The 20,539-nt window shown below is 42.0% G+C and overlaps 1 protein-coding gene across 1 annotated transcript in view; it reads right to left on the bottom strand.

Annotated features, from left to right (window-relative positions):
• Positions 1-19,965, bottom strand: part of PCOLCE2 (procollagen C-endopeptidase enhancer 2) — a 74,092-nt gene extending 54,127 nt beyond the window's left edge. Inside the window, exons 1-2 of the mRNA XM_082393784.1 lie at positions 19,581-19,965; positions 18,497-18,605 (exon numbers count right to left, since the gene is read on the bottom strand). Coding sequence (XP_082249910.1) covers positions 18,497-18,605; positions 19,581-19,666 — 195 coding nt within the window. The 5' untranslated portion in view covers positions 19,667-19,965. The remainder of the gene's footprint in view (positions 1-18,496; positions 18,606-19,580) is intronic.
• Between the last annotated feature and the right edge of the window lie 574 nt (positions 19,966-20,539).

Raw genomic sequence — 20,539 nt, 5'->3', positions numbered from 1 at the left:
CTTTGTCTCTGCTCAGCAAAGTACCTGAAACGTGTGAGGAAAGTGCAGCAGAATGTGTTGACAATAACTCATCAGTAAAACACAGGAATGTGATGGCTGTAAACTCTTCCCAAACGAACGCAAGCTCCTTGCAGGCAGGACAAAAAACACAAGGGAACAATGATAATTCTTTTGTTTCTTCTAGGAAGGCTATCCAATTTTTTTCAATAAATTAATCAAATAGTTATCAAGGACCTACTATGTGTCAGGTCACCTGCTGGGCTCTAAGGAAAGGACAAACATAACTGTGGCTTCTGCTCTTAAGGAGAGCACTGTCTTGAATAGTGTTTCTCAAACTTTTGGCCTCCAAGGACCATTTAACAGATACAGGCAATGTACACAGTTTGTCAACTCTAGGCCTGTTTTTAAAAGTCTAAAATTAAATTCATTTACTATCTTACAATTAATAGAATTTTCACATAAACAAGAGGGATGATTCTAGAGTGTGCCAATACATTTGGTAATAGTACCAAAGGCAGTCAGTTTTATTTTTTATTCTTGTCTCAAAAATTAGAAAATCTTAAGCATCATAGGATGTCAAGAATGGCAGCAAGTGTTTGCTGGCTTTGTCAGAAAGTTCTGGAGAGTCAAATCAAATTAGGACCCGGAATAACAGAGTGATTTCTCGTTACACACGGCAGCATTCTGTAAAATGTTAGACTGATGGATTTATCACACTCAAGGCCTAGAAAGCTGACTGTTTCAATTTGGGCAAGAGCAGTGAATGGGTTCCTGATTCTGTCTTGATAATATTTAGCTCTAAAAAGTATTTTTTCACTTTCTGCTGCAGCATTTGGGTGTAGCTTGAAAATATGCCCAATGTTAAGTTACTGATTTATTTCTCTGAAAAGTGAAGAAAAACATCCAGTGTTGGGAATATCCCAAAGTCTCAACAACCAAACACTTTGTACCCCAGTTCAAACTCAAAAGATTCCAATTCCTAATTTTCAATGTAAAATAGTGACGTTATGGCTCTGAATAATAGGTTTAGGGTAGGCAAGAAATAGGATTTATTGCTATAATACACCAGAGCAGGTCATTTGAAGCAGAAGAAATGTCTTTATAGACATTAACAGTGAAGTGATGTGATTTTTTTGTTTTTTTACTATATACCTTCTTCATTTCAAAAGCTTCATGAGCACCTTTATCTTCAGCTGCCAGCACACCTAAGCATAGTCCTATACCGCAGCCAGTTCCTTGAACCCCACGCTTTAAAGATGGGGCTCACTGCTGCCGTTTGATCAAGTTTGTAATATTTTCGTTACTTTTTCTGAGGCACTGAATCAAGAATAGGAAGCAATCTGTTACCTGCCCCCTGTTCTCTCTGCTGGTTAAGCAGTATCTGGAAGGACATTTTGCTGTGGGGTCTGATGTACACCCCAGCTTAACATGTCAAAACGGAACCCCTGCTCACCCCAGCAAATCCGCTCCACCCCACCTTCTGTGCCACCTTGATCTCCTCCTTCCGGTTTGCTTGGGCTAAGAATTCTGAAGCCATCCTTGGCTCCTCTGTTTCTCTTCCACCCTACATTTTGTCCATCGACAATTCTTATTGGCTCTACTTTAAAGTATATCCAGACACTGACCATCCCTCACCTCCTCCGTGGCTCCCATGCTGGTCCAAGCCATCATCTCCTCTCATCTAAATTACAGAAGGACCCTCCCACCTAGTCTCCACCCCAGCATCCTATGCTCAATTCTCAACACAGCATCCAGGTGATCCTTTACAAGCACAAGTCACATTATGTCACTCCTGGCCCAGAACCCTGATGTGGCTCTGGATGGTTAGTTTCACGTGTCAACTTGGCTGGGCTGTAGCACCTAATGATTCAATCGACCACTAACCTAGGTGTTGCCATGAAGGTATTTCATAGATGTGTTCACATCTACAACCAACTCACTAAGTAAAGAAGGCTGTCTTGAAAATGTGGGTGGGCTTCATCAAATCAGCTGAATGGCCTTAAGAGCAAAACCTTTCCCTGAGGAAGAAGGAATTCGGCCCCGACTGCAGCATCTCAGCTCCCGACTGACAGAATCCAGCCAATTGACCTGACCTACAAATTTCAGATTGGCCAGCCTCCATAATTGCATAAGCCAATTCCTTGAAACAAATCTCTTTATATATGTATGTATGTATGTATGTATATGTATATGTGTGTATATATTTATATATACATGTATGTGTGTTTATATGTATACATATATGTACATTATATGCACATGTGTATATGTTTGTATGTATATATGCATGTGTGTATATGTATATCCACGTCCTACTGGTCCTGTTTCTCTGGAGACTGCTGATACAGGCTTCCTGTGCCCAATGTCTTCCATTTGTCCCTCTGGATCCATTCTCCTCCCATCTCCATCCTACTCCCCTTACTGGGTGGTTGACCTAGATCAATGCATCAACCACTGTCTTCGGGTGTTGTGGCCATGGGAAGCCCCAACAGGAAACGGAAAACACGGAAGAGAATTAGGTCAGGATATTAACTTCCCTGGCTCCTTCTCTGTGAGGTCCCCTTGGGTTGACTCCTGGGTTCTAGTAATATCTCTCTCCTCTAGGCTTCCCTACCCTTTTTAAACAGCTTCTCTGTAAACAACACCCCATCCCCAACATGCTATTTCAAGCATGTTCTAGTAATATCTCTCTCCTCTAGGCTTCCCTACCCTTTTTAAACAGCTTCTCTGTAAACAACACCCCATCCCCAACATGCTATTTCAAGCATGCTGTTTTCCATGGAGACCCTGACTGATAGGCTCTCTATCTCACGCACACTGGTCTCCAGGCCTTATAGGATCTACCCCACCCTTCCCTGTCTGACCTCAGCGTCTGCTCCCTTCCCCTTTGTTCACTCCACAGGCTTCTTTGCTGCTCCCAGCACATGCCAGGCATGCAAAGCTCCTTGAGGGCAAGAATCTCTGTCTGCCGGTTCATTGACATATCCCTGGTGCCCAAACACTGCCTAGAACATGGTAGGTGCTCAGTAAATATTTTTTGCCTAAATCAAATAAAATAATTTCATTGATTCCCATACCAGCATCCTTCCTTGTTGCATCCCTCATAGGTGCTCCATCTTGTGTCTTCGTCACAGCTCACAAAGTAACACTAAGTGGGAAGAAAAAGCTTGCCTCTTGTTGCCTGGCTTTGCAACAGAAACTACCATGTGTGTTTCCCTCATAAAAGCCCCCAGGATCACTGAATACATATCTTGGGGAAGTGTGAAAATCGCTACTCAGCCAGAGGCAAGTATCATCATCAACAGGATGACAATTTTACTGTTAATTCATCCTCACAAGATGTGAAGAATTCCCCCCAAATGACTTTTTTTTCTTCAAAAGATTTATTGGCTAAATGGAATGAAATACCTAAACTTAAATATAATACTTAAGGTGATATTATTCAATGTTATAAATGCTCATTCAACCAAGCAATTCTACAAATGTGAGAATTATGCTATAATCTAATCTCTTTCATTCAGCCTTCTATCACGTACATTTTTATAAGGATGTGCTGCCTTTAAAAGAATATAACGTTTTTACCAAAGTGAAGTAGCTAACAGAACACACTCTTGGTGGTGGTGGTGGGATGAATTGGGAGATTGGGATTGACATATATACAATAATATGTATAAAATGGATAACTAATAAGAACCTGCTGTATAAAAAAACATTTTTTTAATAAAATAAAATTAAAAAAAAAGAACGCACTCTTAATTCATATTAACTGTTTATCTATTTCTCTACTTAACTATTTACAAATTCCAACCCCGAATGGTTTTATACATAAAATGAACAGCTTACAAAGTCAACATTAATATTGCAGCACTGTACTTTTGCATATATGAGAAGTGTGATGCACATTTATAGTGACACTGTGCAGTGGAACAGAAGGCACCGAAGAAGAAGTTCACACAATGATGCATCTAAGAATGCTCACCCATGTTGGAAAGTAAATATTCAGAAATCGACATTAAATCCACAGGGTGTGTTGTTCTGTCCATGTCACTTATGTTATGCTGACTGACTGGTGGTCACCCAGTACAACCATAAGGTGACTGATAATGCACAAACGCAGGGGGAGGTGCAAACAGCACACATATGGCACACAACTAGAAGCAAGGAGGATGCAGGAAGGGAGCATCTCTTTTAACGGTAGCATTCTGCAGATTACAAACATTTTCAGAATAAGTCTCCTTCCCTAGAGATCTTTGGCAATAAGTTGATACTCTTCTGCAGAGATCTATAGCTTCTGTGCTGTTCTGCCTAAAAGGAGGTGTAGTCATTGATCTATTCATTCATTCACTCATTCATTCGAACATTCATTCATTTATACATTCATTCTTTCATCAGCAACTATTGCCTGTGTCAAGCACTATGTTAGCTACTAGGAGAACAGACAACTAAAATAAGGGTCTTGTCCTCGAGAGCTTTTCAGTTCAGTAGAGGAGACAGATTAGTAAACAGATGATCAGTGATCAGTGTTGCAATAAAGATACTCCCTGGATGCTATGGGAACACAGAGGAAGTAGATTCCAGTCTGCACTGGGGGTAGACAGTCAGGAATGCTTTCTGGTAATTCCTTTCTGACTTAATAATTCTATGATTTATTTCTCTACTAAGAAATATAGTTTCATTATTTTCAGATATATAAATAGCTAAGATTTATAGAGAGTAATAAAACAATATATGCATTGCTCAGATTTATAGGGATAAATATATATGAGACTTATGGAGAATAATAAAGCAAGTTCATTAAAATTATAAATCACAATTATAATATAATAATTAAAACAAGTATATTGGGCAATTCCTAGGGTAGTTGCATGGCTCCTGATAATTGCCTTGCACTAAAAAAAAATTTTTTTCTACCACATATATGTATCCCCCACACAATAAATGCTTAGCTGTAATCCCTAAAGAACAACGGCGCAAGTTCCTATTAGCTTGATGACTGTGCCAGAATCCCCCCTAAAATCTCAGTTGTTTTGGAGTATCTCCAAGGGATGTCTACACAGGCCCACAAAGCTGTCTGGCTCCCTAATGACAGCGTTCACATGTCTTTCTCTCTTACTGCTGGAAAGCAGTTCGGTGGCTCCTCATAAAGCAGAGAATTAGCACATGATCCAGCAATTCCGCTCCTAGGTGTATGCCCAAAGGGATTGAAAGCAGGGACTCAAACAGACACTTGAACACCAGTGTTCACAGCAGCGTTATTCAAAATTGCCCAAATGTGGAAATAACCCAAGTGTCCATTCACAGATGAATGGATAAGTAGAATGTTCCTGGTGATGGATGTGCCCACCAAGTCCCCTGAACGGGCCGATGAAGAGGAAGCATCTATCTGTTTCAAGGGTGTTATTTTCTGATGCGCCTAAGATTCTGCACGCTCCCAAGTTGCAGAGACTTGTGAGCCAGGATGAGGACAACACCTTCCTCCCAACTCTGCAGCACTCCGTGTCACCTGGGACCCAAGACAACATTACGCACAAAAACTGACCCTTCAGCTCCTCCCCTGTCCACATCCCAAAGCACCTTTCAAAAGTAAAAGCCAAACAAACCAAATAGAAAGAAGCAAAGAAGCAAACCAAATCCACTACCCTCTCCACAGGAGTTAATCTTAATTCATGAGCAAGGCCTTTCCACGCGTAATCATCCAGAAGACATTTTGTACTCATATGGGCAAGAAACGTCAGAAGTTGCTTAATGCCACATACCTACTCATCTGCATTCAGAGCAGTGATGACCTCACAATTTCTTCAGGAACCATCAGTGGGGAGACGCTTTGCATCACCCAGGTTTCAGTTCAAATGTCACATCGTCAGCCTCAGTCTCTATTACATCACCTTGTTTTATTGTCTTCATGGTACTTATTCCCACCCTACTATTTGTGATCTATTTTATTGTCTCTCTTCCCCCCTAGAGAGTAAACACCATCGGTACAAGAACCTTCACTATTATGTCTCCAGAATATAAAACAAGGCCTGACACATATTAAGCATTCAATAAATATTTCATGGATGAATAATACTTTTTTTTCAAGTACTTACCATGTGCTAAGCACGGTTTTTAATACTGTACATGCAATAACTAATTTAATGCCCAAAATGATCCTATGAGGTAGAGAGTATTATTAGCCATATTTTATAGATGAGGAAACTGGGACATGAAGAGGTTAACTAACAAACTCAAGGTCATACAGCTAGTAAGTAACTGTTTTGGTAATCTACTGCTGCATAACAAACAACCCCAAAATTTGGTGGCTTAAAACAACAATGCACTCTTATTTCTTATGGTTTTGTGACTTCACTGGTCTCATTTGGATGATTCTTGCTTGAATTATCTCATGCAATTAGTATCAGTTCTCAGCTAGGGCTTAAGTTGTCTGAAGGCTTAACTGGGGCTGGTTCTCCAAGATGACTTTCTCACTCATATGTCTGGCACCCCAGCTGGGAATACTGGAACAGCTGGGGGCTGTCTGAGCATCTTTCTCTCTCTCTCACTACGAGGCTAGCTTGGGCTTCCTCATAGCACGGCAGTCCTTTTATGGCAGCTAGATTCCCCCAGAGTTCATGTTTTAAGAGACTAAGGCAAAAGCTTTAAGATTTCTTATGCCCCAACCCCAGAAGTCTTGTAGTATCACTTCTGTCTCATTCTATTTTTTCATAGGGCCAGCCAAGATTCAATGTTTGGGGGTACTAGAAAAAGGCGTGAATACCAGGAGGTGAGGTTATTTAGGGGTCATCTTCGGAGATTCACCACCGTAATAGGAGAGCTGGTATTTGAACCCAGGCAGTCTGGCTCCAGAAACTGCACTCTTAACTATCAATAATATATCATGGGGTATCTCTATTAGGAATAAATGAATAAATTCATTACTTAATTTGTATAACTAGTGGAGACTATTCTGATGATTTGAGCCTCCAAAAGTGAATTAAAATCCCCATCTCTAAAGACAGAAAATTATTTGCGATTCTTAACTGACAATCCTTTCTCTGCCTCTAAACACCCTAGTTTTAAAAGTTAAGGGGCATTCTCAGTTGGTGCTGGGTGGGAGGTGGTTAGCTTGAAGAGAATCAGGGAAGGTTTGGAAGCACTTCTGTGGACAAAGTCTTATGAAAGACCATATTTTAAGTGAAGAAAGGACATAGTGAGTAGGAATGGGTATTTCCAATACCCATGGGAGCTAGCCATGCCCCAAAAGGATTACCATCCAGCTTGAAATGCGTTGGCTTGCAGACAAGTTCTACACAAACACCACACTTTTATGACTTATTACAGTCCTGGAAGAGAGGTTGAAAAAAAAACATTTATTGAGTACTTTCTTGCATCAAGGGCCGTGCCAAGGGCCTCTCATCTACCACCTCCTTCAATCCTCACGTTACCTTTACGATGCAGGTCTGGCCATGATAACCAACTTTGGAAAGTTCTGGGAACTGCATCACATTCCTAGTAAATAGCTGAAAAATATTTCAGTATGACTTGACAATGCCCTTTCTACTAGTCACTGAGTGATGCCATACTTACAACCCTCCACCGTGAACCTTGTTAGCCTGTGCTACTGTGATTCATTTCCGGGACATTTCCCAGACTAGTGAAAGCCTCCTTGCCACCCCAGGCCCTGTTCTGGGACATGGTTTTCCAAATATTACAGTCTCTCTGCCCAACCCAGCATCTGATCTCTGGAAGGTACTTTAAAAATAGTTGTAATGAATTATGATTTCTTCCCAGAAGGTCAATCATAGCCCAGGGCTTTTAGAAAGTCTATATCAGACCTCTATCAGACCCTTACTGAGACAGGCTGGGACCGGGGACCCCCTGCTGCAGTGCTTGCACCTGGAAAAATGTCTCCTCAAGCAACAAAATATAAAGAAACTATAAGGGACTAAAAATAACTGCATGCATGCCCAGTTGGGGCAAATTATGGACAACAAGATACAAAGAGATCAAAAACCCAACTGCCACTTCTGAAGAGCCAGGAGCAAAAACAGGGGTAATGTGCACATCACCTGCACTCAACTCCACCAAAAGGGTGGGCAAGCCACCTAAGCCACACCTCCAGCCCGACCCCTGGACACACCCTTATCCTCACTCCATATGAGGAACCAGCTCGCCGCCCTCCCCCAGAAATGAGCAAGGGAACATGTTACTTGTTTTCGCTCCCCACCCCCCGCTGCAGCAGGGGCCCCAATAAAGCACGGCCTGAATTTCTTGTCTGGCCTCGTATCAATTTCTATCGATTAAGGAAGGTCAAGAACCCTAGTCCGTAACACTATCAATTCACTTCTAGGAAAGTAAGCAGCAATCAAATCTCCACTGGCTTCCCCGTGCTTCTTATCAACTTGGTCCATAGAACAGACCATCTGTGACTAAAAGGTCTCTCCCTCCCTCTGCACTTTGGGAAACACTATTTTATTATATGTCATGTCCAGGAGTGTCTTGGGGCTGAGGTGGTGAAAGAGAGGTGATATTTAGTGGCAGGGCTTGTGCAGCTTTAATTGCAACTCCCCACGTCTCTGTGGTTGTTCCATTTATTTTTAGATATTTATATTGGTTTTACAGAGACTTGCCACCTTGACTCTTACGAGCTAACAAATAATATATCTGAAGAAAACACTTCTATTCTCCCAAGTCCCTAGAGCAAGAAATTCAAGAGTACCCCCAAAGCGCCATTGCCACTGTCAATAAAGCTGCTAAATTATAACGTGCAGGGGCGTTTTAGTGATTACGTTTTTCATAGGATCAAGGAACAATGATCCACACAGATAAAACTTGACTGTGCAGCAGCTATCCACGGGAACACTTTCCAAACTCTAAAAGCAGGACAATGTGAAAAAAAAAAAAAAGAAAAAGCCTTAGAATTAGGAGCCCTGCAAATGCTTCTCTGGTCTCCAGCATACAGCAACCAACCAATGAAACCACTCTCTTTTTCTTTTTTTTTTCTGTCAATACCTGATAGATTGCAAGGAATCTGAAAATTTATGGAACAATTCAAATTTGCCTATAATTTCATATCATAAATTGAACTCTGGGATAGGAGTGTGAAACTAATTCCATCAGTCTTTTTAATAATACAATCTTTAAAACCATTTCTGGGTGTTTTACTTCTGTTAAATGCTTTCTCATTATACAGCTCTTTAATAGAGGGGTTTTAAATGTGTTATCTTTGCGCTCTATTACTATAGTGATGTTTCAGGAAAAATGACTTTTTGTCATTAATATATTATTAAAGAGAATCTCTTTCAGAAAAAAGAAATACCCAAAGAGGACTTCATTTTCATGGTCTCTCATTTTCTTCTCTACTCATTAAGCCCTTTCTAAGGCATCTGCCTTCGACCAGCTCTAAAAATACAAGCGGTACAAATAAGCACATTAATAAAACATCATGTTTTCAATCAATAAAAACATATTTGATTTCCATGTGAGACAGCAAAGAAAAACAAAACAAAACAAGCAACAAAAGCCCTTAAAAGCAAGCAGGAAACTAAACAAATTTAGAAAAATTGGGCTGAGGCCCCAGTGGGAAAACGTCACCTACTTGCTTATTTATTTAGGATTTATATTTCCCCTGCTTCTCAGAAGGACTGAAGGCAGCATGGAAAATGTTTTAATGCTTCCAGTATTTTATCAATTGAAACCTAACTGGGACAGTTTAAGTGTCATAAGAATCACAAAGTTTCTGAATTATTCTCTCCTAATTAAAAAACAGACAACATGTAGCTATAGTGCTCTTTTCCCATTCATATAGTGCTCAAGTTTGGGTATGCAGACATTCTCTGTTAACTGCACTCATCTTTACTAAGGAATTAGATATAAATAATATTAAGTCAAGCATTGGGTTAAATTGCTCTTCAGGCAGCTGAAGTAACGAAGCCTAGTCCAACAATGTATAGGTACATTAAAACAAACCCCATAGTTGACTGGAATTTAAATCTCGATATAATTCTAAATCCTACATGTATTGTAAAGCCAGGAAATATGTGTTTAAGGCCAAAATTCCATTCTGCTATCTGTCCTGCTGTGGTTATGCCAGGCAAATAACAGTTACAGTAATTTTAGAACCCCTTGCCATACCCTTAGGTATAATTAAGCGACTTAAATGTTGAGTTCCTGTCTAAAGTCACGATTTGTTTTCTCAAATTATATACCTAGCACCAATCTAAACAGAACATCACTTGATGTTTCAATTTTCATGCAATTCCATGCCCCATCACTGCTGACTTGCTTTTCATGAAGCCATATGAAGGTTAGTGGGAAGATGTAAATCCCAATCACATTTTTAATCTATCATTTCTCTAAAGTAAATGTGAATGCCATTTAAACTTAATCAGGCTTTTGGAGGATGAATTCAGTATGATGACTTTAACACACATAAGTAACAAAATCACCCCATGGTAAGGAATGCCTTTACACAATTGTTTATTAGGTGTATTTGGAAATATCAAGGCATGTGTTGTAAAACAGCCCTGTGCTGTCAAACAAAGGGCACATAACAATTTCTCAAGTCTTAGAGCAGCACAGATGTAAAATGGGTCATAACATCTTTTACTCTTTGCATGAGGTAATAATTGTTTTCATTTAAATAATCTAAGAACTTCAATAATTTTTAAAATGTCAATAAGCCTTATTCCACATTATCAATCTACTACAGTGAGTAGCATAATTATTTACACAACATAATTGCTACTGATTTTCTTATCTAGCTACTCCCTACCAGATTATAAACTCCGTAAGCATAGAAACTATGCCTTGACTTTTTACCCCTGGGGCCCAGCCCAATGCTCAGTACATAGTGGATTCTCAATAAGCATTGAGCGAATGTTTATTTGTTAAATACGTGCATAATAGTGCATTTGTGTCACCGAGTCAGAAAATGCGCTAGTCTTTTCAAACCATTTGCAGGGATATTAGGCAAGATACAAGTTCTTTAGACCTCACTTTTGCCATTTGTGAAATGGACATACTAACATGTATCCACTGACATCACGGAACTGGATGCAAATGAAGTAACCACATGTTATTATTTTAGATCTGCGACCTATATAATAACCAGTATATTTAATTCCAGTTGCATAGAAAAAAAAAAGGTAGTTATCAAAATGACAGTACATGTATTACCTGGGGAATCTGAAGACCTTCTACATATGACAATTTATGCCTTTTTCCTCTGCATGAATTAGCTAAATAAGGAAAAATTTGCCACATACTTTCGGCTTAAATAGGACTGACTCTATTCATTGCTATAATTCTCCTTCCATCTCTGGCATAAGTCTGTGACTTTCTGATTGGCCCACATTATTTACTTCAGAGTTAAAGGAGCCACCAAATTTTAAACTGCTCAAATGTTTGCTGGTTTTTTCCTAAGCCAGATTTCTGCTCAAAATAATAACTGAAACCTTCAATAATCTGCTCTCTAATTTCAGTACCTTCAAACGTTTTTTGGAAATAAAAAAGAGATGTAAATCATAAACAAATACCTTGTAATTTTGATAATGTTTTATAACAATAAGATCACATACATGAATAATCTCATTTTTAAAAACTGTTTTGTAAATTATGCCCACCTTTAAATCTAAGAACAAAATCATTTTCACTGACATCTGCATACCAACTGCTGTTTCTGTTAGATAACAACAGGAGTTCAGATGCAATATTTAGTTTTAACTTCGGGAACCAATTTAAAATAACAATTCCTACATACCTATTCGAGGAGAGTTCCCAGAATGTTCTAGGCTTCAAGTTTCCTCTAATTTGCATAGTTGCTATAAACCAAGTTTCAGCTGGTTCCACTTAGCTGGCCATACCATATGCAGCCCAAGTCAAACTCTGAATAGCGTTGCTTTCACAAGGTATTATTTTGCTACTAAAGCCTCTTCTCTTTTTTTTTTTTTCAAAATTGTGTCAAATCATCAATATGAATCTCTAATTCTCCTGGGATTATAAAATGAACAAGTTATGGATGAAAAGATCAAGGAACCGAAGGATTGGGTGACTTGCCACGTTTGCAATGAATTTATAAGGAAACCGTTAATAGAATGGCGATCTTTGTACCGGTGGAGCCAAGAAGGCAAGGTGCCTGTTGGGTTTTATTTCCCTTCCCACCCAGAGCCTGGGGAGTGCGTCATCCCAGGCAGCCTCCCATGCTCACGTCTCCCAGGTATTCATCTGTGTGTCTCCAGCACCTACAGCCGTGCTTGGTGGGCTCTTGGTAAACGCACCTTGCCAGTGTAGCAGTGAGCCACAGCCCACCGGCTGCACTCTTTTTGACACCGGTCCACTCTCCCTGACTTGTTTTAGGGATCTCAGAGGTCTCTTACTGTCTCCTGCACAGTCTTGCCCCTTTGGGCACACGTACCCAGCAGGGGGACCACTGTGATAGAGCGGTCCAGGTGGTGCTATGTCAATACTTGGAGTTTCATTTCTTGGTGCCGGGCTTGGTACAGGCGCAGTTACTAGCTCTCATCCTTCAGTCACTTTGGGTGACTTTTGCCTCAACCCAGTCACGTTGTCCTCCCAAGCCTGCTTAGAAGACCAGCCACCATTTTCCAAAAATTATACTTCCCTTAGCTGTCAAATCATACTTAAGTCCTACCCACCCCCCATGTATGCAGACTTGGTATTTTATGCAGATGCCCCTTAGGTTACAGTCTTGAACCTCAGCTCTTATGAGAAACTAAGAAACCCTCAACTCCATCATTAGTAACAAAATATTTAACAATTTCTTAACCCTCAAATTCTCTGATTTGAACTCTAGCCATACGTTTTTTAGAACACACTCAGCAAAATTAATTAGTAAAGCCTAAGACTAGTTGAGGTCACCAAGAGTTGGTGGCCAGAAAGATAGAGTTGAGTCAAGAGGCTTGAGTTCCAGGCACAGTTTCAGCACTACACAGAACAAGTGTCAGCTTCCTCGTCTGCAAAGCAGAAGTAAGCAGCACGGAGCACGTGCGTCCTCAACATCTCTTCACGTGAGTAAAATTAAGCTCGAAATTTTTCTAGAACAGCACTGTCCAAAGGAACTTTTTGTGATGATGGAAATATTCGTATTATATACTGTCCAATATGGTGGTTGCCATCTACATGTGACCATTGAGCATCTGAAATATGGCCAGGGTGACTGAGGAACTGGATTTTTAATTTTTAACTTAATTTTAATTAGTTTAAATTGAAATAGTCAATGTTGATAGTGTATTTAGACAGTGCAGCTGTCCAAGAAATAGCAAGGAAAATGTTAAAGTCCTATCATTTAAGGGCAGATCTAAATTTCCATTCTGCAAGTTGTACTTCCATCTCAGAAAGTCCAATACAAATGGCTAGAAAGTTTGCTTGTGACCACTAGCCTTCACCTTTCTCAAAGTATACAGACCTTAACATTAGGCTTTTCCCACCTCCACACCCCCACTGATAAGATAGAGTTTGATGAAGAGGATTTGGTGGTGAAAGCCAACTTGCTGGGACACAGCTCTCCAGTCTGGAAGAATGAACTGCGAAGCAGATGAGTGGTGAGAAGCAGGACCTTTCTAGCTACGGGAACTTGAGTTTGGGGGCTACTCTCAGGCTCTTCCGTCTTGAAGGGTCTCTATGATGTTGAATAGCCAGTGGGAATTCTATTCTTGGTTTACTGACTGCAGGAGCTGGAAAATGGACTGGATCCACTGGTTTCCAGAAAGCCTTTAACGGACCGCCTTGGATGAGGCCACACCAGAGCACAGCCCTGTCTGGAGCAGATGTCAAGCAAGGGTCCAGAGCCTGGCGCGTTGGGCCTCTTGGCTGGTGCCACTCCACCCTAGCTGCATTCAGAACTGTTAAGACAACTGCTTTAGGCAGAAGAGTCCACATTTCTTCATCTCCTTGGTTACCCCTCTTGCCCATTCTACCATCTTCTCTCTCCTGGAGACCACACAGCTTCCTAATTGGTCTCCCTCTTTTCACTCTTAACGCCCTACAATTCATCTTCCACACAGCAGCCAGAATGATCTTTTAAAATCAGAACATCTCACTCCTTTGCTTAAGATTTTCTAGTGGTATCCTACTCAAAATAAAATTCAAACTCTTCACCATGGCCTACAGGGCCCTGCTCACCTTTTTTACTTCTCCCATCGTCCCCCTTACTCATTCTGTTCCAGCCACAGTGACCTCCTGGCTGTTCTTCAGACAAATCAAGCTTGTCTGTACCTCAGGGCCTTTGCACCTGCCGGTCCCTCTGCCTAAAATGCTCTTCCCCAGACTTTCACATGGCTGGATCCTTATCACTCAGGCCTCAGCTCAAATGTCACCTCCTCAGAGTGGCCATTCCCAACCACCTCATCCATAGCTACTTCTATCCCATCACTATGTTATGTTTGTTGGGTTTTTTCTACATATTTCTTGAGGTATATTTAACATATTATATAAAACTCACCCATTTTAACGGCACAATTAAATAATTTTTAGTAACTATACCAAGTTGTACAACCATCACCATAGGTCATTTCCACCTCTGAGATCCCTCATGACCATTAACTGTTAATCTCCATACTTATCCCCTGCCCCAGGCAACCACTAATCTACTCTCTGTCTCTACAGATTTGCCCTTTTGGAATTATACGGTTATTATCTACTATTCCACTGCTCTGTTTTATTTTATTTAAAAAAATTCTTTATTGCGGTAAAACATAACATAAAATGTACCATTTTCGCCATTTTGAAGTGTATGGGTCAGTGGCATTAAGTTGTGCAACAATCACCATCATCCATCTCCAGAACTTTCTCATCTTTCCCAGCTGAAACTCTGTATCCATTAAATACTAACTCTCATTCCTCTACCTCCCCAGCCTGTGGAAACTACCATTCTACTTCCTGTCTCTATGATTTTGATTACTGTAGGTGCCTCATGTAAGCAGAATCACACAATATTTGTTCTTTTGTGACTGGCTTATTTCACTTAGCATAATGTCTTCAAGGTCCACCCATGTTGTGGCATGTGTCAGAATTTCCTTACTTTTTAAAGCTGAGTAATGTTCCTTTGTATACCATATTGTGTTTGTCCATTCATCTATGGATAGATACTTGGGTTGCTTCCAACTTTTGGCTATTGTGAATAACGCTGCCATGAATATGGACGTATATAAATATCTGTTCAAATCCCAGCTTTAACTTCTTTTGGGTATATACCCCGAAGTGGAATTTCTGGGTAATATGGTAATTCTAAGTTTAACTCCTTGAGAAAGTATCCTATTGTTTCCGCAGTAGCTGCACCATTTTACATTCCTACCAGCAATGCACAAGGGTTCCAGTGTCTTCACATCTTTGCCAACACTTATTATTTTCTGTTTTTTTAATAATAGCCATCCTGATGGATATGAAGTAGTATCTATTTTATTTTTATAATTCAGTTATCACTATGTAATATTTTGTTTACTTGTTTGTTTAAACATTAACTGCCTGTCTCTCCAAACTAGGATGATAGCTGCATGAGGGCAAGGAGCTTGGCTGCCTTGTTCACCAAAACTCCAGTAGTACCCAAGACCCAACACACATTTGCTGAATGAATGACAGACCTTAGGGCTACCAGCTTCTACAAGCTTTAGTGCTACCACAGTCCCCCTTCTTTTATCAACCCAAGGATATACAGAAGCTAGGGAGTTCCCTTCTTCTACTCTGACACACCAGAGGACCATGAAGAAGAACTGGGAATATTTTCCCCAACGATTCAGTGCTTTTCCTTGCGAAATACAAAGAAATGAAGATATTTTGAAACTGAGATCTTGAGAGCATCCAAGGCCTTTGGGAACATTCTGCTGAGGCTGTAATTATAACCAGGAGAATGTGCTGGGCTCCTCTGGAAGTTCTTGGTGCTGCGCATATGCAAACATAAAAGAGGCAGCCCCTTGAAACAGAATCAAATGGCTAAGAGTGAAAACTATAAAGCTTTTCACTAGAAAAGCAAATTGTGCAGTCCTTTCTTGTGCATTACCTATGCTTTCTAAAAATATATATTTTTCAAAAAAGGCTGGCATTTGCTACTCAACTTTTGAGCATTAGTTCAGGCAGCCTGGGCAAACCACAAATAAATATGTCACAGAGACTGCTTGTTGTTTGCTTGTTTTCCCTTCTTTCCACAGTTGATAGAAGACTTTTATTCAAAAGAAGACTCTTGAATTTTAGCGGAGCACATGGATTCCTGACGTGAAGACTTCATTTCAGGGCTTCCCTGCAGCTAGAAGTGGCCATGTAACTAATAACTAGCCAGTGCAATGTAAACAGCAAGGTGCAGGTAATTCTGCACAATGTCCTTAAAGGGAGGATCTGTGCCCTTCCTCTCTTCCTTTTTGTTGGCTAAACCATGAACCTGATGGCTGGACCTTGAGCACACATCTAAGTGGATACTGAGTGCCTAATGATTTGAGGTTGCCACACCAATCTTGGATTGCCTACCTCCAGATTCCTTTACACGGGAGAGGAGAGAACCAAGCTTCTGGTTGAGCGATTGTTACTTTGGATCTCTGTTACTAGGAGCCAACCTAGTCCTAACGCACACGGAATCTCTCCAGTAAGATTACAGGAGAACCCAAGCACAGAAGTAAGTGCTTCCTAAATACACATAACAAAATCTATTGTTCCATCAAAGTCTGAGCTGCTTTAAAGCTGATGCCAAGCCCAGCTTAGCCAATATACTAAGGGGGTGGCAGTGATCTGACATATTGCCTACCAGTCAGAAGAAAGGATGAGTCAATACCAGCAACAGTGGTAACGGTGGTAGCTAACGTTTAGTGAGCACTTCTTATATCGCAGACACTCAGCCAAAGAGCTTTATACATACCATCTCATGTTATCTTCACAACAGTCCTGAGGTTTAAAGATAAATCCATCACACGGCTTATGAGTGACGGAATGAGAGCCAGCATGCCTCACCTTTACATTGTATCCATAACGAGCATCCATTACACGTCCTCTTCCCCACACATACAAATAAGGTAGTCAGGCCTTTGCGAGGGCACACCCCTCCTTTACCAAGGACAACTTTCACTGGACACCCTTCCCCACCTCCAACACTAACAATTCCCCGAAGGCCCAAAACGCTGGGCTAACCATGAGTCTACTTGCTAGGCACATGGTGCCTCTCAGTCACTAATTTCCTTGGGTCATTTTAAACTTACAGCCATTTAATCATAACTGAAACACAACTATAACATAAAAACCAAGTTACATGTTTGTTTCGGAGCCTTATTTCACATTTATGCTAATATCAATATTGCAGAGCTATTTTTCATGACCATCCTCTCCTGGCCCCATGTGTTGCAATAACGTAATGAAATCTGTACCAATTCATTAGATAGCCGATATTTTACAGGAGAGCATCAATGCATATAGGACTTTTATTTAAGGAAGGAGACCCCCCTCATATCTGCCTGTCAAATGACCTTCTTGGTGGGAAGGCCTCACTGCAAAATAGGCTTTACTTTGTAGAAAGTTGGACTTACCCAGTGCTTGATCAAGTCAGTTTATATCATTGTTCTAGACCTCAGCTTCCTCATCTGTAAAATGGGGATAATAATACTTCCTCACAGTGATTTCAAAGATTCAGTGAGATTATGCTTGTTACCTACTTGGCACAGTGCCTGGCACCCAGTAAGTGCTCAATAAGAGGTACCTACTTTTAAAAATCATTAATTCCTGGGTGGTACAATCTGACTGAATGAAGCTTTCAGTGAACTAATGTGTTCAATTACCAAACAACTTCCCAAAATTGAAAAAAATGAAGAAGATAATGGTCACTACTATGCTCACTTGGAAAGATGACTCACTCTGGCTGACTAAATCCGGACTTATTTTTTTAAGGCTGGCTGTCTCTAAATCTGATTTCTTATCTTGACTCAGCATAACCTATGCCATTACTAACCACCCTGGGCATTTTGTTAGTTTTTGTTTGATATTTAGGCTTTTTCTCCCCTAAGTTATTGCTATTCTCTATTCTTAGATTGCCTTTAGTGGTGGTTTTAAGTCAGAGACATTAAGTGGGATTGTTTTTTTCTTTTTCTTTCCCCTTTTTTCCCCCCTAATGGTTATAAAGTAGTCAGAGGTGAGTACTACCTTTGATCTTCTATCCGCCACTGGGAGACATTTATGAAAGGCACAGGCAACAAACAGCTTCTAGAAGTCTTTATGATGGGTCTTTGCCTGAAGATAGCCTTAATTTTGAATCCATGAAACTCAGCTGAGTTAGACTGGGTTTTCAGACACACATCTGCTTTAAGAATTTATCCCTCCAAGCATTATCTCGAGCCCTTTCTAACTGTTAATGCAGGGCACCACTAGTTCTATTAAAAATCTCCCAAATAGTTGAGATAAATCCAACATTTCACTATTACAGACATTTGTCCCCAACCCAAATTCTGACAGCAGAGGAAAAAAGCAGCAGCTCTTCCACTGTTTCCAATATTCACTTTTGGAGAATACCCTTTTAAAAAATGCTTACTGTGATTTTCCAGGTACATTTGCTATTTGGAGGGTACACTCCAGGAAAACCTTCGCTGCCAATAAAGCCAGACTCTCCAGTAAGAATGCCGCCACATGTGAAAACAGGTCTGGGAAAATAAAAGAGGAAAAGAAATTTGAAACACTGTCTAACAATTTAATGTCAATTTCAGTAAGATGCAGTCTATTAATATGGATAAAGTGAATACTGACAATTAACTGCCTGCATCATATACGGGATTTGAAATACTTGTTAGCTCTTAGAATAAATTCTAGCCTGATAAAACATTCAGTCCAGCTGCCATCTGTCTCCACCATGATAACAAGATCAATCTATCCATCCATCCATCCATATGCAATCAAGTCCTCCACGTAAGTGGTAAGATCTTACAGGAAAATGGTAAATGGAAAATTTAACTGCGGGGAGTGAGAGAGTGAGAGAGAGAGAGAGAGAGAGAGGGTGAGAGCTAGGCCCCGTGAAGTGAATGGTTTTAAAGCTAGACAAGTAATTGGTTAATATGAAAAAGTTTTAATTTCCTGGATTTGGAGAGATGCCTAATTCTCTCTTTGTTTGAAAATCGTTGGCCATTGGCAGAGCCTCCCATTGAAAAGGGAGGTTGATGGTGATGGAGGTGGAAAAGGAGATGGCAAAGTTGGCCATAGGGCAGGTCTCCCGGCCCAGGTCCTGGAGCCATCTGGCAGCTCAGAGGCTGAAGAGTTAAACTTGCCAAAAGCCGCTCCCCGGGCGCCGGGCAACTCGCGTTTTTCCCTAGGCTTCTGTCTCTGGGCAAAGCCTCTCCGGGGAAGAAAACAGGAGTAAACCAAAGTCCACACATTTGGGTCCCAGTGCTTCCCAGCGCCCGCCTGAACCTTCGGGGAGAGGAGAGGTGGTGGCCGGCCAGCTGCGGGGCCGTGGGGCGGGCGGAGCTGGGGGGCGCCGGAAGGAGCCCCGAGGACGGGCGTCACCCCGGGGTCCTGGTGGCGCGTGGGTCCCCCGGCGCCCCGAAGCGGAGTGGGTAAAGCCAAGCCGTGGGCGAGGGAAAGAGAGGGAGGAAGGGAGGGAGCGCGGGCGGGGGTCGCGTTACCTCTCCGGGGGCTGCGGCCGCGAGGGCTGGGCGGCGGCGGCGGCCAGCAGCAGGCAGAGCGGGGCCCAGGCGCCCGCGCCCCTCATGGCCGGTGGAGACGCTCGGGGCTCGCCCCACGCCGGCGCGCACCCCGGAGCACCGCGCGCTCCGCACCGGCCCGGACTCCCGCCCCGGCGCGCCCCGCACCCCGGCGAGCCCTCTCCCGCTCTCTCGCACGCGCCGCCGCGGGGCAGCCCAGGTAGCCGGGCGTGCGCGGCAGGCGGGGCCGGGGCGCTTTTCTAGAGGCGATTACGGTGCAGTCTGCCTCGCCGCTTAATCTCCCCCGAGGAGTTGCTCTGGCAGCCACAGGCCACTGCTGAATATCCCGTTTGTTCTCCGGCGGCGAGAGGGGGCGGCTCCCAGGCCGGAGCCGCCTCCTCTCTCGGGGCGGGCGGGGGGGCGGGCGGCTCCTCGCTGGCACCCCGGGACCCGCACCCCGCTCACATCCCTCGGGCAGGGGTGGTGGAGAGAAGGATGAAAGGGAACCCCCTGCCGCGTGGTACCCAAATGGGACCTGGCACCTTGATCCACAGATGATGGGGTGGGAGGAGGGTTGGAGGGGGGTAGCCTTGGTTTGCTTTGCTTTGGGGAGTGTTTTTCTCTAGTTGCTTCTAAATAAAAAGTATTCGTGCTTGCTGATTGCTGGAAAAGAGGGTTCCTCCTTCCGACATCTAGATTCAAAGAAAGAAAAGAGAAAGTAGAAGAGAGATTCTACTATATTTTAACTCCTACTCTAATTCTCTTACTTTACACACACACAATCTCAGTAGATTCTTTTTGCTTTTACTGGTGTATGAGAATAGGGAGATAGGTTCTGAGCGGGAGGCGGGGGGCGGTTTAGAAGTGAGTTTTCAGCCGTGTGATTAGTGAGTGACTTGTCATTACCGTGACAAATAACGGAGACAAACTCCGGGTCGTCA

This window comes from Balaenoptera borealis, assembly GCF_965194805.1.
Source record: "Balaenoptera borealis genome assembly, chromosome: 5".
Classification (NCBI taxonomy): domain Eukaryota; kingdom Metazoa; phylum Chordata; class Mammalia; order Artiodactyla; family Balaenopteridae; genus Balaenoptera; species Balaenoptera borealis.
Note: the sequence above shows the minus strand (reverse complement) of the source record. Positions and strands in the feature narration are given on the sequence as shown.